The 24,501-nt window shown below is 35.3% G+C and overlaps 1 protein-coding gene across 1 annotated transcript in view; it reads left to right on the forward strand.

Moving 5' to 3' along the window:
- Positions 1–24,501, forward strand: part of ADAM18 (ADAM metallopeptidase domain 18) — a 181,619-nt gene that overhangs the window by 102,735 nt on the left and 54,383 nt on the right. Inside the window, exon 16 of the mRNA XM_040643231.1 lies at positions 5,952–6,141. Coding sequence (XP_040499165.1) covers positions 5,952–6,141 — 190 coding nt within the window. The remainder of the gene's footprint in view (positions 1–5,951; positions 6,142–24,501) is intronic.

Here is a 24,501-nt window from a genome sequence, read left to right on the forward strand (position 1 = left end):
TGAATCCTTGTTTCGAAGATGGCAACATAGAAGACTTTGGAATTTTACTCCTACCACAGACACACTGAATGTTCTCGTACACATGGAGCAATTACTTCTAAAAGAAATCCGGAAAATACCTGAGACTCCTACACATTGAGCAAATGAGAAAATACTCATGCTGAAATAGGTAGATACACATTCTCTCTGTAAACCCCACCACTGGCACAGCACCATGCAGTTGGAAGGGAAATCCCAATGGCCAGCTTCTTCCTGAGGAGCAAAGGATTTGGACCCCAAATTTACTGTCCCAATATTTAAGACACATCATGTCTTAAAAAGGAGAGAAAAAGAGTGAAGATTGCTTAAGGAACTTAGAGGACACCATTAAAGAGAGCATTATACACATTATAGGAGTAACAGAATAAAAAGAGAATGAGAAAAGAACAGAAAGCTTATTCAAAGAAACAATGAGTGAAAATTTCCCTAACCTGGGGGAAAGAAATAGATATTGGGATTCAGAAAGCCCAGGGGGGAAACAAAAAGATGAATCCAAAATCCCCACAGCAAGATACATTAAAATTAAATTGTCAAAGATTAAAACAAGACAAGAATCTTAAAAGCATGAAGAGAAAAGTAACTTGATATATAGAAGAGAACACCATAAAACTATCAGATTTTTCAGCAGAAATCTGCATGCCAGAAGAGAGTGAGATGTTAGATTTTTCCAGACAATCAAAAGCTGAAGTTCATCACAAGACCAGCCTTACAAGAAATGCTAAATGTGGCTCTTTCAGCCAAAATGAAAGGATGCTAATTAGAAAAAGAAAACATATGCAAGAATAAAATTTACAGGAAATAGCAAATAAATAGTTAAAATCAGAATATCCTAATGTGGTAATAGTGGAGGGTAAATCACTCACAACTCTAATTAAAGATTAAAAGACAAAAGAATTAAAAAGGACTGTAACTACCATGCATTGTTAATTTATAAATAATGTAAAAAATGCACATTGTGAGCTCAAAAATATAAATGTGCAGGAGTGTAAATATGTATAGAGCTTTTTATGTGTTCAGAGTTTTTATCAGCTAAAATTGTTATAAATATAAGCTGTTTTATGTAAGTCTCATGGTAAACAGAAAGCAAAAGCTTAAATAGATGCACATAAGATAAAAAAGAATTATGTGGACTCAAAGCATAAAGCTACAGAAAATCAAATCAAATCACAGAGGGAGACAGCAAGAGAGGAAAAAAGAATTACAAAACAACCAAAAAACAATTTACAAAATTGCAATAGTAAATCCATATCTATCAGAAAATACTTTAAATATAAATAGACTATGTTCTTCAATCAAAATACATACAGTGGCTGAATGGGTAATAAAACAAGACTCAACAGGCGTGCCTGCATGGCTCAGTTGGTTAAGCATCTGCCTTTAGCTCAGGTCATGATCTCAGGCTCCCTGCTCAGCCCAGAGTCTGCTTCTCCCTCTGCCCCTTCCCCTGCTTGTGCTCTCTTTCTCTCTCAAATAAATAAATAAATAAATAAATAAATAAAATCTTAAAAAAAAAAAAAGACCCTACAAGAGACTTCAGCTTTACAACACACAGAGTGAAAGTGAAAATTAGAAAAAGGCAATCCATGCAAAATGCAAATAAAAACAAAACAAAACAAACAAACAAAACAAAAAAAAAAAAAGAGAAAAGGCAGACAGCTATACTTATATCAGACAAGAAGACTTTAAGCCAAAGACTATAAAAAGAAATGTCATTATGTAATGATAAAGGGGTCAATTCATCAAGACAATGTAACAGTAAATATTTATGTACCAAACTTAGGAGTGCCAAAGTATATAAAGCAAATATCAATAGATTAAAGGGAGAAACATACAACAATACAACAATGGTAGGGGACTTCAGTACCCCACTTTCAACAATGGATAGATCATCCAGACAGAAAATCAGTGAGGAAACATCAACTTTAAACTACGTATTGGAACTGATGGACTTAACAGACATTTATAGAACATTGCATCCAGCAGCAGCAGAGTACATTTTTCTTAAGTGCACATAAACTTTCTTCACAAGAGTGTATGTTAGGCCACAAAAAAAGTCAATAAATTAAAGAAATAGAAACAATATCAAACATCTTTTCCAACTGCAATGGTATGAAACTAAAAATTAATTACAAGAAGAAAACTGGAAAATTCACAAATTTGTGTAAAATAAACAACATGTTACTGAACAACCAGTGGGTCATAGAAGAAATAAAAAGAGAAGTCAAAAAATACCTTGAAAAAATGAAAATGGAAACACAACATACCAGAATGTTTGATGTAGCAAAGCAGTTATAAGAAGGAAATTTATTGTGATAAATGTCTACATTAAATAGAAGAAAGATCTGAAATAAACAACCTAATTAAACCTCAAATACTAGAAAAAGAATAACCTATGCATAACTTGAGTAGAAGAAAGAAAATAGCATAGAGTGGAACGAAGTGAGACTAAAAAGGCAATAGAAAAGATGAATGATACTGAAAGTTGATGTTATGAAAAAAGTAAGTAAAATTGACAAACAACTAGCTAGATCTACTAAGAAAAAAGAAATATGACTCAAATAGCTAAAATTAGAATTGAAAGAGAAGGTGTTATAACTGACATCACAGAAACAAAAAGGATCATAAGAAATAACTATGAACAGTTATATGCCCTAAAATTGGACAAGGTAGAAGAAAAGGATAAATAACCTAGACACATACAATTTACCAACTGAATCATGAACAAATAAAATATCCTAACCAACCAAAACAAATGAGATTGAATCATTAATCAAAAACATCCCAAAAAAACAAAATTCCAGACTCAGATGGCTCCACTGGTGAATTCTAACAAGCATTTAAATAATTAATACCAATCCTTGTCAAAATCTTGTAAAAATGAGAAGAGGAAAAAACACTTCTGAAGTCATTTTCCAAGGCTAATATTATTTATATATAAATTATATAATGATAATTAATATTAATAAATAAATTAACAATATTAATAAATAATAATTATACAAAGGTAGGAGGAAACTTTGGAAAGTGATGAATATGTTTATGTCCTTGATGATGCTGATGGACTCATGAGTGTGCGTTTATCCCCAAATTCATCATATTGTTTACATTACATATGTATAGCTTTGTAGATGTTAATGATAACTTAAAGTGGCTTAAAAAATAGATACAGATCCAAATTCAAGAACTAAGGGAATGGAGAGAGAATATAAAACTATTCAGGGTCTAGTGTTCCAGGGAGAAGCAGGATTTTCCTTAACCTCCAAAGACATGGTCAGGAAAAATTGTAAAATACTTTAGAAAGAACTACACTCAGCATGTTTATAAAAAAAAAAAAAAAAACTTAGTTCCTTTATGAAGATTATAAATAGCTGAAGAAAGTGTCTAGTTGGGTGGGACTAAGATAGTATCCACCACTTTGCATCCACATGAGTTTACAATAAATTAAGTTTGACACGTAGAGGATGCAGAATTTCCCCCATGCCCCAATGCAAGAAGACTAATAGATTGAAAGAGAATGTCTGGAATCACAAAATAGTGATGAGGGGAGATCTGATAAGGAGACCCATATAAACTCCAAAAGACAAGATTTAATCAGTCACACCTTCTTAGGTACCAATATAGAGCAACAGTGATCAGGCAGACTGAGTTATACCACAGTGGATGCCAACAAAAATAGGAGGTAGTGATAAATAAGCCATCCTTAATCTCTCTCCCTGATGACCAGAAGGCATGTCAACTACCCTTCATCTAAGATTATTTGTGAAAGTATGGACAGAAAAAGTGGAAGAAACTGTGAAACTCTAGCAAGCACGATTTATCCAGATTTCATCTGAGATAATAATGGTGCATACATTTTCCTGAAATCAAATCACTAGCACAATTCATCTGCTCTAAGCAGACTGTGACTCTTTTCCAGAAAATAAAAGCCTGTTAGTTCCAAGAATTTAACCATAAACACAAATTCTGAGAGAAAGGACTTTGGAGCAAGTGTTTGTAATCAATAGCCAGACTAGAAAGAGACCTACTATGCAAAGCTGGCTTAAGATAGATGCCTTAGAAAGAGAATGGAATCACAACCAAAAGAAGTATCTAAATCTAAGACAGTTTATGCTGGGAAGGAGAAAAGCTTAAAAAGAGATTTAGATTTTGGCTCCCAGTTTCACTTGAATCTTTACCTCATTGTGCCATTAACCTAATCTTTGTGATGTTAAAAGAATCCAAAACGGTCTTTTAGGACAAATGGATAAAATTTTCTAAGGGAAGACTTTTTAAGAAATAATAATGACATGCTTGACAAGCACATACCAATAGTTAAGAATAGTTGTTTTCATTGAAAATGAGAATTCATAGATTTGAGTGACTCCAAGAGCAAGAAATGGCATAGATTACTTTCCAGGGCATAATCTAGGAATATTGTAAGGCTTAGAGAAGCTAGTATTTTATCCAGTGATAGATTATGAATGGCTAAAGAGTTTATGGGATAATGTTTGGTATGCTTGTGGCATAAAAAAGATCTCAAAGTTACTTAATTCTCAAGAGAAGTGCAGAACCACTGGAAGTATCAACATGTTGGAAAAATCTTGGGATCAAAATGAAGAGTCTGAATACTACAGAGATGTACTGATTAAAGTTCACGGCAAGGACAATGGGCATTAACAAAAGGGGCTCAAAAGGTACACAGAGTTAATAAATGCAACCAGCTGCTCTCAGGAAATGTTGGGTAACAAATGACCAGACTGGCCAACCTATGTCAAAGTAGAGGCAGGTGAAGAATTTTCCCAAAGAATGTGGTAAAATATGATTCAGCAATTGCACTACTGGGTATTTACCCCAAAGATACAGATGTAGTGAAGAGAAGAGCCATATGCACCCCAATGTTCATAGCAACTTTGTCCACAATAGCTAAATCGTGGAAGGAGCCAAGATGCCCTTCAACAGATGACTGGATTAAGAAGATGTGGTCCATATATACAATGGAGTATTACTCAGCCATCAGAAAGAACAATTACCCAACATTTGCAGCAACATGGACGGGACTGGAGGAGATTATGCTAAGTGAAATAAGTCAAGCAGAGAAAGACAATTATCATATGGTTTCACTCATTTATGGAATGTAAGAAATAGCAGGAAGATCAGTAGAAGGAAGGGAAGAATGAAGGGGGGTAAACAGAAGGGGGAATGAACCATGAAAGACTATGGACTCTGGGAAACAAACTGAGGGCTTCAGAGGGGAGGGGGGGATTGGGATAGGCCAGTGATGGGTATTAAGGAGGGCACATATTGCGTGGAGCACTGGGTGTTATACACAAACAATGAATCATGGAACACTACATCAAGAACTAAGGATGTACTGTATGGTGACTAACATAACATAATAAAAAATTATTATTTAAAAAAATTATGTGGTGGGGCGCCTGGGTGGCACAGCGGTTAAGCGCCTGCCTTCAGCTCAGGGCGTGATCCTGGCGTTATGGGATCGAGCCCCATATCAGGCTCTTCCGCTATGAGCCTGCTTCTTCCTCTCCCACTCCCCCTGCTTGTGTTCCCTCTCTCGCTGGCTGTCTCTATCTCTGTCGAATAAATAAATAAAATCTTTAAAAAAAAAAAATTATGTGGTAAAATATGATGAATGCTCTAGGTCAACTGGAGGCTAGACAAAAAGTTGAGTTCTGAAATAAATGAAGTTACGACTGCAAATTTGAGTTTAGTGTACAGTATTCGATTCATTTACAGCACTAATCAGGTTGTATTCAGTTGTGCACCATAGGATAATGTTATCTTGGCATTTTTTTTCTGCCATCTTCTGTCAGCTTTATACCATCTATTAAACAACATTCATGTAATATAATACTTATTTGGAAGTTGGTATCATTAAAAGACAAAATGATAAGGAATTTTATTTTTCATTTCAGGGATGTTCTCTGTGGAAAATTAGCTTGTGTCTGGCCACGTGAGAAAACTTATAAAAATGATGTTCAATCTGCAGTTTATTCACATATTCAAGGGCATGTATGCCTATCTATAACTCCTGGGTCATCAGTGAGTTCAGGTGGAAGAGATTATGCCTATGTGGCTGATGGCACTCTTTGTGGTACACAAATGGTAACAAAATATGTTCATTTATATTTAGCTGTGTTAAATTATGTAATTATCAAACACTATATTCCATGATGATTATCACCTGTACACTGAATGATTTGAACCTGGTGCTGCCAATTATTTCACATACAATATTGAAAAGATAATTAAACTAGGCCTCAGTTACCCAATAACTTTGCTTTTTGGATGTTATAACCTATCCTCGATCCTCATATGAGAAGGTATGTATGTGTTTTAAGCACAACATTCGACTAAAATGAGAGGTGATTTTTCATTAAATTTTTGAATTATAACATTTTAATCATAGAATTCTGAGCTTTTAGTTTTTCCTGCTTCACAAAGAAACATAACTGAGATTTCATTTTAATTTATTTTTTTAATTTCTTAAAGCTCCTGTTTACATTTATAATCAAAGTATAAGTGTGAGAGTTTTGGAAGAACCAAACAAGAAGTCCATACTGGGAAAGCATGGTTACAGTGATGTACAAGCTTATGTCCATATGCATGTATACATACATACAAGCATTTACACTCATGAGATCATAAAATAAAGGGAGAACAAAGATGGTTCAGAGGCTGTTAGTCAATGTGGAAGTACAAGTGCATACATTCCAGAAATTATAAGGCATCTGAGATTTAAAGCAGCAATTGTAAATCAGTGTGCTACATATAAATGACATTCAAACTTACTTGTTCAATTAAAAATAAAACAAAACCTTGAAATGGTGAATCGATTAGCCAATTCTTTTTTAATTTTATACTGTATGTTCATTTATTTTTTATTGAGGTATGTTTGACATAAATCTTATATTAGTTTCAGGTGTACAACATAATAATTTGACATTGTACACATGTGATATGATCACCACAATAAGTCTACAGTCCATCACCTACAAAGTTAATACATTACTGACTATATTCGTTATGCTGTGCATTATATCCTCATGACTTGTTTTATACCTCTATGCTTATTCTTAATCCCCTTCATCTCTTTTGTCCTACACAAATCCTTCCCCTCTGACAACCACCAGTCTGTTCTCTGTGACCGTAAGTCTGGGTTTTATTTTGATTGTTTTGTTTTTTAGATTCCACACATAGGCAAAATCATACAGTAATTGTTTTACTCTCTCTGACTTATTTCACTCGCATAATACCCTTAAGTTTCATCCACATTGTCACACGTATCAAGATTTCATTATTTTTTTGTGGTTAAGTAGTAATGCGTTGTATATCTATACCACATCTTTATCCATTCATTTATGGATGGATATTTGGGTTGCTTCCATATCTTGGCTAATGCTGCAATGAACAGAGGTGTACCTTTTTGAATTAGCGCTTTTATTTTTATTTTCTTCAGATAGATATCCAATAGTGAAATTACTAGGTCATATGGTAGTTCTATTTTTAATATAGGAAACTCCATACTCCTTCTCATAGGGGTTGCACCAATTTACATTCTTACCAATAGTGCACAAAATATTCCTTTTCTCCACATCCTCACCAACACTTATTCCTTGTCTTTGATTTTAGCCATTCTGACAATTGTAAGATGATGCCTCATTGTAGTCTTGATTTGTATTACCCTGATGAGTAGTGATGTTGAGCATCTTTTCATGTGCCTGTTGGCCATGTCTATACCCTTTTTGGAAAAATGTATTCAGATCCTTTTTTCCATTTTTTAATCAGAATTTTTTCTGTTATTGAGTTGTATGAGTTCTTTATATATTTTTTATCTGAGCCCCTTATTGTACATATGATCTGGAAATATCTCTCTTCAGTAGGTTGCCTTTTTATTTTGCAGGTGGTTTCCTTCACTGTGCAAAAGCTTTTTAGTTTGATGTAGTCCCATTTGTTTACTTTGCTTTTGTTTCTCTTGCCTTTGATGTCAGATTCCAAAAAATCTTTAAGACTGTGTCAAGGAGCTTACCACCTATGTTTCCTTCTAGGAATTTTATGGTTTCAGATATTACATTCAAGTCTTTAATACATTTTGAGTTAATCTTTGTACATGTTAAGATGGTGGTCCTGTGTTATTCTTTTGCATGTAGCTGTCAGCTTTCCCAACAGCATATTGTGAAGACATTGTACTTTCCTGATGTATATTTTTGTCTCCTTTATTGTAAATTAATTGACCATATATGCATAGGCTCCCTATTCCATTCTATTGATTTATATGCCTATGTTGATTTCTGCACCATGCTGTTTTATTTGCTATAGCTCTGTAGTCTAGTTTGGAAATAAAAAGTGTGGTATCTCCAGCTTTGTTGTTCTTTTTGTGGATTGTTTTGTCAGTTCACTGTCATCTGTGATTCCATACAAATTTTAGAATTGTTTTCTTTTTCCATTTTGATAATGAATGCTTTGGTGATTTGATAGGGATTGCATCTGGCCCATCTGGCCTATGTGATGTTTAATGCTAAGGTTTCCTTTTTTGATTTTTCTGTCTGGATGATGCATTCATTGATTTTAGTGGGATGTTAAAGTGTCCTACTTTTATTGTATCTCAGTCTCTCCTTTTAGTTCTATTAATATTTGCTTTATGTTTTTGGTGTTTCTATATTGGGTGTATATATATTTATAAATATTACACCTTCTTGCTTGATATACCCCTTTATTATTATATAGTGCCTCTCTTTGTCTTTTATTATAGCCTTTGTTTAAAGTCTATTTGTCTGTTAAGACTATACTTAATGAACACTGAGTAACCTATGGTACTGTTGAATCACTATATTGTACAGCTGAAACTAATGTAATACTGTATGTTAACTGGAATTAAAATTTAAAAGAAGTCTATTTGTCTGATATGGATATAGCTATACCAGCTTTCTTTTTGTTTCCATTTGCCTAAGCTACCTTTTTTCATTTCTATGTTTTCAGTATGTCAGTGTCATTACTTCTAAAATAAGTTCCTTATAGGCAATATATAGATGTGTTTTGTTATTTTATCCAATCAGTAACTCTCTGCCTTTTGATTAAAGTATTTAGACCATTTACATATAATGTAGTTATTTACACATATGTACTTATGCCTATTTCATTCATTGTTTTCTGGCTGTTATTGTAATTTTTCTTGTTTTCTTTCTGTTCTCCTTTGGTGTTTTGATGGCTTCCTTAAGTGCTGTGTTTACATTTATTTATCATTTTCTTTTGTGTTTTTACTATCAATTTTTGCCTTCTGGTTATCATAAGGTTTACATGTATCTTCCTGTGTATAGCATCTTAAATTTGAAGAAATTCTAAAACTCTAAATTTTTGCTCCCCACATTTCATTTTTGATGCCACATTTTACATCTTTTTTATTGTATGTATCCCTTAACTAATTTGCAGCTTTAGTTAATTTTACTACTTTTATCTTTTAACATTCATAATAGCTTTATAACTTTTTTTTTAAAGATTTTATTTATTTATTTGACAGAGAGACATCCAGCGAGAGAGGGAACACAGCAGGGGAGTGGGAGAGGGAGAAGCAGGCTCCCAGCAGAGGAGCCCGATGTGGGACTAGATCCCAGAACGCCAGGATCATGCCCTGAGCCGCAGGCAGACGCTTAATGACTGCACTACCCAGGCGCCCCAGCTTTATAACTCTTAATCGACTACCTTTATTTTATTTATTTTTTGCAGTGAGATTTTTACTTCTGTATGTTTTCCTGTTATTAATTACTGTTATTTATTTTCAGCTTTAATAAGTTCCTTTAGCATTGCTTGTAAGGTTGGTTTAGTAATGACAAACTCCTTTAGTTTTTGCTTGTCTTGAAAACTCTTTACCATTTCTTCAATTCTGTATGATAATCTTGGTGGTTAGAGTATTCTTGGATAGATTTTTTTTTTCCTTTCAGCGCTTTGAATGTCATGCTACTTCTTCATGGCCTGAAAAAAAATCCTTACTGAGAAATCACTGATAGCCTAATGAGGTTTTCTATGTACATAACAATTTGGTTTTCTCTTGCTGCTTTTAAGATTCTCTTCTTTAACTTTTCACATTTTATTTTTGTTTTTGTTCTTAATTTTCTTTTAACTTATTAAATTCCAGTTATTTAACATACAGTGTAATATTAGTTTCAGGCATATAATTTAGTGATTCAACACTTACTACAATACCTGGTGCTCATCACAAGTGCACTCCTTATCCCTGTCACCTATTTAACACATCCTCCAACTCACCTCTCCTCTGATAACCATCAGTTTGTTCTCTATAGTTAAGAGTCTTTCTCTTGGTTTGCCCTATAATCATTTGTTTTGTTTCTTAAATTCCACATATGAGTGAAATCATATGGTATTTCTCTTTCTCTGACTGACTTATTTCACTAAACATGGTATATCTAGCTCCATTCATGTGCTGCAAATGACAACATTTCATTCTTTTATGGCTGAATAATATTCCATAGTATATATGTGTGTATATATATATATATATATATATATGTATATATATATATACCACATCTTCTTTATCCATTCAGCAGTTGATGGACACTTGGGCTGTTTCAATAGTTTGGCTATTACAGATAATGCCGCTATAAACATTAGGCTGCATTTATCCCTTTGAATTAGTATTTTTGTATTCTTTAGGTAAACACACAATAGTGCAACTGCTGAATCATTTTAATTATGATGTGTCTTGGAGTGGATTGCTTTAGGTTCATCTTATTTGGAACTCTCTGAGCTTCTTGGACCTGGATGTCTGTTTCCTTCCCTTGGTTAGGAAAAATGTCAGTTGTTATATTCTCAAATAAGTTTTCTGTCCCTTGGTCTCTCTGTTCCCCTTCTGGAACACCAATAATGAAAAAGTTATTTTGCTTCATGTTATCTCAAAGGTCTCTTAAGTTTTCTTCATTTTTTAAAGTTTTTGTTTTGTTTTGTTTGTTTGTTTGTTTTGCTGTTCTGTCTGGATGAGTTCCATTGTTTTGTCTTCCAGCTTGCTAATCCATTCTTCTGCTTTACCCAGTTTGTTGTTAAAACCTCTTGTGAATTTTTTTAGTTATTGTATGCTTCGCTCTGTGACTTTTATTTGGTATTCTTACATTTTCTCTTTTTTGTTGTTGTTGACTTTCTCACTATGTTCATGCATTCTTCTCCCAAGTTCAGTGAGCATTTTATGACCATTACTTTGAATCCCTTATCTGGTAGTTTACTTATCTTCATATCATTTAGGAGTCTTTTCCTGTGTTTTTTTTTTTCTTGTTCTTTATTTTGGATTATAGTTCTCTGTTTCCTAATTTTGCTTGATTCTCTGTGTTTATTTCTATGTATTAAATAAAACAGCTACTTCTCTCAATCTTGAAGGGGTGGCTTTGTGTACATGATCAACTTTCTTTTTCAACTTTACCCTAGCTCTTGATTATCTCTCAAACCTTTGTGATTGTCTCACCACCTGATTTATTCTTGGTTCATCCCTATTTTTGAGAGTTTGCCAAGACCTGTCAGTATTCCATGAGAGGAATCTCATTTAGCACCTAGTTTCAGGTTGATTGGAATCCAGACCCTTAGGCAAATATGTAAATATGTAAAATATGAACATATATGTACAGTCCTGTGGGACTGCAGTTATAATCCCTGCTGGTGTCCAGTCCAGGAGATCTGGAAGTGTCCTTTGGGTGATAGCTGCAAAAATTGAGGTTACAGATAAGTGTATATGCCCCTTTCTGGGAGGTCTCTTTGAGCTTTAGTGAGGCCCAGAGTGTGCACAAGGATGGTGTCTCCCTGCTTACATTCCCTGGAGTGGTTCCTTAGCCTCTATATGTGGAGGAAATTTGAAGACTGTCCCTCAGGCTGAAGCTCCATACTTCATGAATAGGCTTTTTCCTCAGGAAGACTGGGGTTGTGTTTCAGTCTGTTGTCTGTATAGTAACCTGGGTGTGGTGACCAACCAAGAACTGTATTTCCAATTGTCACATTCCCATGGAGCTCAGGAATNNCGTTCTCCTTGGCCATCAGAGCCAGGTAGATCAAAGGGCATTCCCTGTGTGGATTATCCATGCCTACTGGATTAGATATACAGCTGGAGAGTATAGGGATTGGAGCATGTTTGCTGGCTTAAGAAAGGTAGTGATAATGTATCTTAACTGCACATTTCCATAGGTCAGGATGCCGCTGAGAGTCCTTGTCTGTGTGTGTATGCTGGCTTTAGTTTCAGAGTGGGAGAATGCCACAGCCCCTTGCTCTCACCAGCCCTAGCCAAAGAGCAGAGTCATAATTGTCCATGCTTACTGACTTTATGAGCATGAGAATGCCATGACTGTTCATGTTCACTTGCCTGAGGCAGCCAGAGGGAGAGTTACAGGGAGTTACAGGGAGAATTGTAGGAAACTACAACTGCCTTCACAACCGGACTTCAGTAGGGGAGTAGAATAGTACTTGAATGCTGGCCTTGTCCTGTCTTAGCAAGGTGGAGGGAATGGACTGTATCTGAACTTCCCCCCTGTGCTAACAGGATAGGTGCAGAGTGCAAAAATGGTATCTGCCAGTGCCTCTGACTCCAGGGAATTCTCCTCCACCAGAGACTTTTGAATTAGCAAATGAATCTCCTTCACATATATTCATAATTTGTTTCAAACTGCTAGGGGATTTTTTGTTTGTTTTTGTTTGTTTGGTTTTGCTGGATTTTGATTGAGTGAGACCATTCGTAAGTTCTTTAAAAGGTGAATCTCAGGTTTGTATAAGACTTTGAGTCCCTTGGTCACCAGCCGCTTTGGTTTTCTAAGCCATACATTTAGGGGGTTTGTGTTGCCAGCGCAGATCCCAAGGGTTGAGATGACTAATGTGGGGGCACCAACCCCTTGCTGCTCCAGGGGAAACACTAGATTGGTGAGATCCATCCCTATTGTAGGATTCCATCTCAGGGCAGTTTTTGGTGAGATGGTATCTCTGCCTTCCTACCCATTTTGATATGGTCTTTGTATCCTCTGTTATGGAGATACAGTTTATCTAGTTCTCAAATCTTTTTCAGAGGTATGATCCATATGTAGCTGTAGAATTGGTGTCTCCATAAGAGGTTGTGGTTTCAGGATATTCATGTGCCACCATCTTACAGAAGCCCTAGCAAATTGTTATACCTGGGGCCAGCAATCCTATTCCCTTGGGGAAACTTTGTTTCTAACAAATGGATTATGGCAAAAGTTATAGGATGTCACTTAAAAGATTAGTTTAAAAAAGAGTGACTTCTGTTTTGCAGACGTTCTCTCTCTTGCCTTCTCAGATTGCTTACTTTGCTGAAACAAGCTACCATGATGGAGAAGCCCACATGGAAAAGCAATCATGGGCCAATGAAGCAGTGAGACTCTCAGTTTAATAGTCTGTAAGAAACTGAAATCTCAGGAAACAAACTGAGGGTTGCTGGAGTGGAGGGGGGTGGGAGGGATGAGGTGGCTGAGTGATGGACATTGGGGAAAGTATCTGTTATGTTGAGCACTGTGAATTGTGTAAGACTAATGAATCACAGACCTGCACCCCTGGAACAAATAATACATTTTATGTTAAGAAAAATAAATTATAAAATATATACTGTTAAAAAAAAAAAAGAAACTGAATTCTGCCAAAAACAACATGAAGAGAAAATACTTTCAAGTCAGACTTTCAGATGAGACAGTAATCCCAGATGATACCTTGATTTTAGCTTTGTCAGAGACCGAAGAGAGAACTCAGCTAATATACACTTGGATTCCTGACCCGCAGAAACTCTGATATGCTAGATGTGTGCTGTTTAATGCTACTAATTCTGTGGGTTATATGTTATACAGCAATATATAAGTGATAGAGATTTGGGCACCTAGAAATATGGTACAGTTGTATCAAATAACTAAAAATGTGGGTGTGACTGTAGAAATAGGAATCGTGTGGGGGCTAGAAGAATTTTGAAAACCATGATAGATGAAGCTATTGCCTGAAACAGACCATTAGTAGAACTTTGGACTTTGAGAAATTTGATGTTGAAGGCTCAAGAGGTACTAGGAATACATTATTGAAAACTGGAGGAGAGAGGACTCATTTTTTTTAGGGGAACGAAGCTTAGCACATTTTCTTCTACAGTATGTGAAAAGCAGAACATGTATCTAATCAACTTGGTGATCTAAACTGGCTTATTTTTGATGCTTATAATAAAATTTGACAAAAAATAATAAATTGAGAGAAGAAATTGTTAAAAAACGAGTCAATGATTTTGGAAATTCCCAATCTCTTGACCCAGCAAAAATACAGTAAAAATTAAGTGATTTCCAAGAACTGTCGGGAAAACAGGGTCTTAAGATGAAGTCAAGATTGAGACTGTACAAACATTAAGTAAGAGTTCAAAAACATCAAGGGATACGAGTGTTGCTCGATTAACCAGTTGTGCTTCTTAGAGATTAAGGGCGTGCCCCACAGATCATATTAAAAAAAAAAGTGGCCTCTAAAAGCCTGAGGGTTTTGTCTTTCAGCTATCTCAGCAAGAACCCAAAGATAAAAAAAGCTTATTTTGAAGAGAATTGTGAGTGTGGCTTTTGTCTAACAGAATGAACTCCCGTGAGATTCACAAGAGGTCCACACAGTTTTTGAGATATATCAGCAGACTCACTGCCAGCAAGAATGACAGGGACAAAGAATAATAAATAAAAAGAGATTGTTGGACTTCTCAAATTTTACTGGTAGGAAATAGGCTGAGACAGTTGCTCAGCTATAAACATGCTACTTTTAATGAAAAAGAAAGGAAGACTTAGCCACCAAAACAAGATCTGAGAGGGCAGAATCAAGAGCCCAATATGATGATTCACACACCTTGAAACTAAACTAAGAAATTCCCAACATTTGACCTGCTGGATCAGAATTGCTATGAACTAGTGACTCCTTTTTATGTGCCATCTCCTTGACCTTTTGAATAGAAATGTTTATACAAATTATCCTCTTCCTATCCTACTATTGCATACTGGTGGTGTTGGGGACAGATAACTCTTTAGTTTCACAGACTTCAGATGGAAGAGCTGTACTTAAGGAAATATAAGCAGAAATCTAATCCACAGCTGGAGCTAATTTAGATGAAGAAATAAACTTTGAATGGTGTTATAACGGATGAGAATTTGGAAACCTTGGGCATAGATGTAGTTTGCTTGTGTTAAGTATATGTAACATTAGAAGATAAAGGATGGACTGTGCAATCTGTTTTTGAATTGCACCACAATGAATTCACCTTCCCTTATTCATTTCCTTGTAAAATACCCCTTCACTTTGCACTGTTGTGTGAGGGATGGATCTAGTGACTTGCTTCTCACAAATAGAGTATCTCAATCACTTCTGCCATTAAATTATGGAAGATATTATCTCTCATTCCACCAGGATTGAACTCTTTCTTTCTTTCTCTCTCCCTTTTACGTTCTTGGATTGCTTGCTTTTATAAGACAAACTCCCAGGTAGGAAAGGAATGCATAGGAAGGAACTGAGTATGGCTTTTAGCCAACAGCCCTGGAGGAAGTGAGGATGTCAATCTAATAGCCTGCCAACAACTACAAGACAATAAGCAGATCTGCCAGAGATTTCACTTTCCGGTGAAACTGGCTGACACTCTAATAGAAACCTTGTGATACTTCTGAAGCAAAGCAGCAATCTATATCATAAGTTCCCTGACTCATAGAAACTGAGATAATAAAGGTTTTAGTGCCTTAACATAAGTGCCCAAGAGTGCAATTTATGGTTCACATGAGAAATACATGTCTGATTCTGTAAGAACCTGATAGAATCTTTGCCAGAGTTGCTATGCCATTTACTTTTCCACCAGCAATATGTGAGTGATAAAGTTTCTCCACATTTGGACCAGTATTTGGTGTTATCACTATTTTTTATTTTTGCTATTTTGATACATGTGTATGGACATCTGTGCTTTTAATTTCCATTTCTCTAATGGTTAATTATATTCAACACTTTTTTAATGTGTTTATATACCATCAATACAGTCTTCTCAGTAAAACGTTTACTCATGATTACCTTTTTAAAAGATGTTGGTTTTTGTTTTTTATAAATAGTACACTCAAGTTTGCAGATGTTTTCTTCTATTCTGTAGCTTGTTTTTTTTTTTTTAAAGATTTTATTTATTCGACAGAGAAAGACAGCCAGCGAGAGAGGGAACACAAGCAGGGGGAGTGGGAGAGGAAGAAGCAGGCTCATAGCGGAAGAGCCTGAAGTGGGACTCGATCCCGTAATGCCGGGATCACGCCCTGAGCCGAAGGCAGACGATTAACCACTGTGCCACCCAGGCGCCCCTGTAGCTTGTTTTTTTTTTAAGCTTTTAATTTTCATGATGTCCAGTTTATCAATTTTTCTTTTTATAGACTATGCTTTTAGTGTCAAGTCTAATAACTTCATCCAGCCCTAGGTCATGAAGATATTCTTCCATGTTTTAATTTTTTTTTCTAAAAATGTATAATGAGTTTTACAGTAAGTCTTTGCTGTATTGTTAACTTTTTTATAAGGTGTGAGGTTTAGGTTGAGGTTCTTTTTTCTGTACCTTTATAAAATTTAAATTGGGGTATTTTTGTGCATCTATTTTGGGGTTATGTAGTCTGTTACATTGATCTACCTACCTATCTCTACCCACAAATATATTTTCCTGATTAGTTCAGTAATGTAATAAGCCTTAATAATAGGTAGACTGAATCTTCTCATTTTACTTCCCTTTTTCAAAATGTTTTAGCTATTCTAAGTCCTGCATTTTTCCATATAAATTTTAAAATAAACTTAATAACAGACAATAAAATATTTTCTGGAATTTTAATAAGAATTGTGTTAAAACTGCAGTTCAGTTTGGGAAGCATTGATATTTTTACTGTATTGAATCTACCATACCATGAATATGGTAAGCCTTTTAAATTATTTATGTAGCTATTGACTTTTTTTAAAATAATTTTCAAGATATACATCCTATACATCTTTTGTCAGATTTATAGCTAAGTATTTTATTCACTTGGGAGAAGTACTGTGTTTTTTTATCTAATTTTTCATTGTTGTTAGTATACAGAAATGTGGTTTTTAATATATCTAACTTGCATCCAAAACCTTGCTGATGCATTTATTCGTTTTGGAACTTTTTTGTAGATTCCTTAAGATTTTGTGTGTAGACAATGATGTCATCTGTGAAAAGGGACAGCTTTTTTTTTTTCCCCCCTTGGTAGTCCCTCCCTCTCTCTCTCTCTCTCTGTCTCTCTCTCTCTCTATATATATATTTATNTTTGTCAATAGATATGATCATGCATTTTTTCTTCTTTGGAATTATAGTTCTATTTTATCCAAATCTAAAAAAAAAAAACAATATATGGGAGTTCACTGATGGTATTTGAGTAGTCTAGATTCATAAGGAAAAACTTGGGTATGTGAAGATCTTAAACTTCCTCTTATTTTATGTTAGTTGAGATTAGGAAGCAATGTGATTAAATTTACATTGAGAATTTTGGGAAATCGTTCAGAATTGCTAGAGACTTTGATCATAACTATCTAGGAGACTCAAGGATGCTAAGCACTGCTGCTATTCTGAGCTTCCAGTGAAGAGTAGGTCTATTCTTAACTAAGGAGGATGAAAAATGTTATAACAGTAGTAATGTGTGTTATGTTATTGTGGGAAAATTATATTTGGATGTATGTATCACATTGATATTTTGGTATTTTTTTATTTAAAAATAACTATATTTTCTTTGTTGCTAAATAATTACAATTCCCCTCACACAAATAATAATTATTTTTAAAAACATTTTCAAACACAAATACTTTTTTTTAAGATTTTGGGTTTTTCTTTTTGTTTTTTGTTTTTTTTATTTTATGTTTTATTTTTTTAAAGATTTTATTTATTTATTTGACAGAGATAGAGACAGCCAGTGAGAGAAGGAACACAAGCAGGGGGAGTGGGAGAGGAAGAAGCAGGCTCATAGCGGAAGAGCCTGATGTGGGGCTCGATCCCACAACACCAGGATCACGCCCTGAGCCAAAGGCAGACGCTTAACCGCTGTGCCACCCAGGCACCCCTGTTTTTTGGTTTTTTTAGATTTTTTTTATTTATTTGACAGAGAGAGACAGTGAGAGAGGGAACACAAGCAAGGGGAGTGTGAGAGGGAGAATCAGGCTTCCCACAGAATAGGAAGCCAGACGCGGGGCTCAATCCCAGGACCCTGGGATCATGACCTGAGCCGAAGGCAGATGCTTAACAGCTGAGCCACCTAGGCGACCCCAGACACAAATACTTTTTTAATGCATTCTTTACTTTTAAAAATGCATAGAAACCAGAATTCTGCAAATAGAAATTTATTATAAAACTACTAGTTATAGTACATCATTTATGGTATATTATTTGATTAAAAGTGTACTTCCAAGACTCTGTGTGACACATATTTATGTTGACAGCAGATATAAGAGCATTGTGTTGAATGGAAGCAAAGTGTGCTCTCATCACAGGATGTGGAAAATATTGATATTTTTTGAAATGCAAGATTCTTATTTTTAATAAACATATAATTTATAACTAGACTTTTAAAGTGGATTTCAGGATTTATAACTAGACTTTTAAAGTGGATTAAGTCTAGCATGTTCAATTACAATAATTTTATACTTTGTCCTATAAAGATAAATTTTTATTCATAAGCCTATGTTGTCTTTTGTGTCTGTATATAAAAAATTCTTGTGCTACTCAAAATATGACAATAATACCACAAATATTGAAAGCATCTCTATAAAATAGTCTTGTGAAGTTAGCAGTGTCATTAAAGTGCTATAATGGTATGTTTTTTCTGTTTTCAAAATTATTGATAACATTGTCCTCATTTTCTTAATGAAAATGATTTCTTGATTAATAATCTATGTGTTTTTTTATTTCTATATCATTGATTTCTGCTCTAATTATTATTTCTCTTCTGCTGGATTTTAGCTTCATTTGTTTTTCTTTTTCTAGCGCTTATACGTATAAGCTTAAGCTGTTTGAGATTTTTCTTGCTTCTTGAGGTAGGCCTGTATTGGTGTAAATGTCCTTTTTTGAACCACTTTTTCTGCTTCCCAGGGTTTTGGACTGTTGTGATTTCATTTTCATTTGCTTCCATGTACTTTTTTATTTCTTCTTTTATTTACTGGTTGACTCAATCACTGTTTAGGAGTGTATTATTTCACCTCTGTGTATTTGTGGACTTTCCAGATTTTTTTCTTTGGTTGACTTCTAGTTTCATAACTTTGTGGTCAGAAAAGATGCACAATATGGCTTTGATCTTCTTGAATGTGTTGACGTTTGTTTTGTGGGCTAATGTGATCTATTCTGAAGAATGTTCCATGTGCACTTGAAAAGAATGTGTACTCTGCTGTTTTAGGATGGAATATTCTGAATATATATATATGTTAAATATGTCTAATCCAGTGTGTCGTTCAAAGCCACTGTTTCTTTGTTGTATTTCTGTTTGCGCTATCTGTCCATCAATATAAGTGGTGTGTGAAAGTCCCCTATTACTATTGTATTATTACCAACTAGTTCCTTTATGTTTGTTATTCACTGTTTTATATATTTTGTTGCTCCTACGTTGTGTGCATAAATACTTTCCATTGTTACATCTTCTTGCTGGATTGTCTCTTTTATTATTACGTAGTGTCCTTCTTTGTCTCCTGTTACAGTCTTTGTTTTAAAACCTACTTTTTCCTATACAAACATTGCTACTACAGCTCTCTTTTGATATCCATTTGCATGATAGATGTTTCTCCATCCTCTCACTTTCAATCTGCATTTGTCCTTAGGTCTAAAATATACCTCTTGTGGGCAGCATATAGATGGGTGTTGTTTTTTATGCATTGTCACCCTATATCTTTTGAGTGGAGCATATAATCCATTAACATTCAAAATAATTATTGATAAACATGTTTATCTCCATTTTATTACTAGTTTTGTGGTTGTTTCTAAAGATTTTCTCATCTTTTCTTGAATTTCATGTTTTGCTGATTGTCTTTAGTGATATATTTGGACTTCTTTCTCTTTATTTTTTGCATGTTTATTAGTGGTTTTTGATATATGGTTACTATTAGGTTTGTATATAACTTCTGCATATAGCAGTCTATAGTAAGTTAATCATTGCTTAAGTTTGAACTCATTCTTTTCTCTTCACCTCTCTATGTCTTAGGTAGATATTATTATATGTTATATCCTTTGTGTGTGAGTTCCTTCACTGATTCTTTACAAAATTATTCATTTTTACTACTTTTGTGTTCCTATCTATATACTCACATTCAGTTTCTCCTTTCCTTAAAGGGTCCTCTTTAACAATTTTTTTCTTGTGTTGCCTTTTACTATTTTTAATTTTTTTTACATTTATTTTTTATAATTTTTATTTTGTTATCTTAGTCACCATACAGTACATCCCTGGTTTTTGATGCAATGTTCCATGATTCATTATTTGCATATAACAACCAGTGCACCATGCAATATGTGCCCTCCTTAATATCTATCACTGGCCTATCCCAATCCCCCAACCCCCTCCCCTCTGAAGCCCTCAGTTTGTTTCCCAGAGTACACAGTCTCTCATGGTTCATTCCCCCTTCTGTTTATCCCCCTTCATTCTTCCCATCCTTCTCCTACCGGTCTTCCTATTTCTTATGTTCAATAAATGAGTGAAACCATATCATAATTGTCTTTCTCCGCTTGACTTATTTCACTTAGCATAGTCTCCTCCAGTCCCGTCCATGTTGCTGCAGATGTTGGGTAGTAGTCCTTTCTGATGGCTGAGTAATACTCCATTGTATATATGGACCATATCTTCTTTATCCATTCATCTGTTGAAGGGCATCTCGGCTCCTTCCACAATTCAGCTATTGTGGACAATGCTGCTATGAACACGGGGATGCATATGGCCCTTCTCTTCACTACATCTGTATCTTTGGGGTAAATACCCAGTAGTGCAATTGCTGGATCATAGGGTAGCTCTATTTTTAACTTTTTAAGGGACCTCCACACTGTTTTCCAAAGTGGCGGTACCAACTTGCATTCAAACCAACAGTGTAAGACGGATCCCCTTTCTCCACATCCTCTCCAACATTTGTTGTTTCTTGCCTTGTCAATTTTTGCCATTCTAACTGGCGTGAGGTGGTATCTCAATGTGGTTTTTGATTTGAATTTCCCTGATGGCTAGATGTTGAACATTTTTTCATGTGTCTGTTAGCCATTTGTATGTCTTCATTGGAAAAATGTCTGTTCATATCTTCTGCCCATTTTTTGATTTGATTATTTGTTTCACATGTATTGAGGTGAGGAGATCTTTGTAGATCTTTGATACCAGCCTTTTATCTGTAGTGTCATTTGCAAATATCTTCTCCCATTCCGTGGGCTGCCTCTAAGTTTTTTTGACTGTTTCCTTGGCTGTGCAGAAGCTTTTTTATATTGATGAAGTCCCACAAGTTCACTTTTTCTTTTGTTTCTCTTGCCTTTGGAGATGTGTCATGAAAAAAGTTGCTGTGGCCAATGTCAAAGAGGTTACAGCCTATATTCTCCTCTAGGATTTTGATGGATTCCTGTCTCACACTGAGGTCTTTCATCCATTTGGAGTTTATCTTTGTGTATGGTGTGAGAGAGTGGTCAAGTTTCATTCTTTTGCATGTAGCTTTCCAATTTCCCCAGCACCATTTATTGAAGAGACTGGAAAAAATTCCACTGGGTGTTTTTTCCTGCTTTGTCAAAGATTAGTTGCCCAAAGAGCCGAGGGTCCATTTCTGGGTTCTCTATTTTGTTCTGTTGGTCTATGTGTCCATTTTTGTGCCAGTACCATCCTGTCTTTGTGATCACAGCTTTGTAGTATAGCTTGAAATCGGCAACATGGTACCCCCAGCTTTGTTTTTCGTTTTCAACAATTCCTTGGCGATTCGGGGCCTTTTCTGGTTCCACGTAAATTTTAGGACCATTTGTGCCAGTTCCTTGAAAAATGTCATTGGTATTTTGATTGGGATGGCATTGAAAGTGTAGATTGCTCTGGGTAGCATAGACATTTTACTATGTTTATTCTTCTGATCCATGAGCATGGAATATTTTTCCATTTTTTTTGTGTCTTCTTCAATGTCTTTCCAGAGTGATTTGTAGTTTCTAGAATACAGATCCTTTATGTCTCTGGTTAAGTTAATTCTGAGAAAACGTATGGTTTTTGGTGCTATTGTAAATGGAATGGATACCCTAATTTCTCTTTCTTCAGTCTCATTGCTCGTGTATAGAAATACAACTGATTTCTAAGCATTGATTTTGTATCCCACCACGTTACTGAATTGCTCTATAAGTTCTAGTAGTTTGGGGATGGAGTCTTTTGGGTTCTCCATGTAGAGTATCATGTCATCTGCGAAGAGAGACGGTTTGACTTCTTTGCCAATTTGGATACCTTTTATCCCTTTTTGTTGTCTGATTGCTGTTGCAAGGACTTCTAGTACTATGTTGAATAATAATGATGAGAGTGGGCATCCTTGTCGTGTTCCTGATCTTAAGGGAAAGGCTTCCAGCTTTTCCCCGTTGAGAATGATATTTGCTGTAGGCTTTTCATAGATGGTTTTTATGAGATTGAGGAATGTATCCTCTATTCCTACACTCTGAAGTGTTTTAATCAGGAAAGGATGCTGTATTTTGTCAAATGCTTTTTCTGCATCAGTTGAGAGGATCATATGGTTCTTCACTCTTTTCTTGTTGATATGATCTATCACACTGATCGATTTGAGAATGTTGAACCACCCTTGCATCCCAGGGATGAATCCCACTTGGTCATGATGGATAATCCTTTTAATGTACTGTTGGATCCTATTAGCTAGAATCTTGTTGAGAATTTTGGCATCCATATTCATCAGGGATATTGGTCTGTAATTCTCCTTTTTGATGGGGTCTTTGCCTGGTTTGGGGATCAAGGTAATACTGGCCTCATGAATGAGTTTAGATTTTCCTTCTGTTTCTATTTTTAAAACAGCTTCAGGAGAATAGGTATTATTTCTTCTTTGAATGTTTGGTAGAATTCCCGGGGAATCCATCAGGCCCTTGACTCTTGTTTTGGGGGAGGTTTTTGATCACTGCTTCAATCTCTTCATAATTAATCGGTCTGTTTAAATAATCAAATTCTTCCTGTTTCAGTCTTGGTCATTTATAGGTTTCCATGAAGGCATCCATTTCTTCCAGGTTGTTTAATTTATTGGCATAAAGCTGTTGATAAAAGTTTCTAATGATCCTTCCTATTTCATTGGTGTTGGTTGTGATCTCTCCCCTTTCATTCATAATTTTATTAAATTGGGCCCTTTCTCTATTCTTTTGGATAAGTCTGGCCTGTGGCTTATCAATCTTATTTATTCTTTCAAAGAACCCAGTTTCTAGTTCTGTTGATCTGCTCTACTGTGTTCCTGGTTTCTAATTCATTGATCTCTGCTCTAATCTTGATCACCTGCCTTCTCGGTGTGGGTTAGTCCTGTTCTTCTGTTCCAGCTCCAGCTTCTTGAGGTGAGAATATAAAAACTGCATTTTAGATTTCTCTATTCTTTTGAGTGAGGCTTGGATGGCTATGTATTTTCCCCTTAGGACTGCCTTTGCAGTGTCCCATAGGTTTTGGACTGATGTGTTTTCATTCTCATTAGTTTCCATGAATTGCTTATGTTCTTCTTTAATTCCCTGGTTTACCCAATCATTCCTAAGCAGGATGGTTCTTAGTTTCCAAGTGTTTGAGTTTCTTCCAAATTTTTCCTTGTGATTGAGTTCCAGTTTCAAAGCATTGTGGTCTGAGAATATGCAGGGAATAATCTCAGTCTTTTGGTATCAGTTGAGATCTGTTTTGTGACCCAGTATATGGTCTATTCTGAAGAAAGCTCCATGTGCATTCGAAAAGAATGAGTATTCTATTGTTCTGGAGTGTAGTGTTCTGTATATATCTATGAGGTCCATCTGGTCCAGTATATCATTCAAAGCTCTTGCTTCTTTGTTTATTTTCTGCTTAGGTGATCTGTCTATTGCTGAGAGTGGAGTGTTGAGGTCCCCTACTATTAATGTATTATTATCTATATGTCTCTCTTTTCTGGTTAAGACTTGGCTTGTGTATCTAGCTGCTCCCCTATTGGGGGCGTAGATATTTATAATTTTCATATCCACTTGTTGGATACATCCTTTAAAAATAATATAGTGTCCTTCTGTATCTCTAACTACAGTCTGTAGTTTAAAATCTAATCTGTCTGATATGAGAATTGCTACCCCAGCTTTCTTTTGAGGTCTGTTGGCATGAAAAATGGTTCTCCATCCCTTCACTTTCAGTCTGGATGTATCTTTAGGTTCAAAATGAGTCTCTTTAAGATAGCGTATGGATGGGTCATGTCTTTTTTGCAATCTGCAACCCTGTGGTGTTTTATGGGAGCATTTAGGCCATTCACATTGAGAGTGATTATTGA

The sequence above is a fragment of the Ursus maritimus genome, unplaced genomic scaffold (genome assembly GCF_017311325.1).
Source record: "Ursus maritimus isolate PB19 unplaced genomic scaffold, ASM1731132v1 scaffold_28, whole genome shotgun sequence".
Taxonomy (NCBI): domain Eukaryota; kingdom Metazoa; phylum Chordata; class Mammalia; order Carnivora; family Ursidae; genus Ursus; species Ursus maritimus.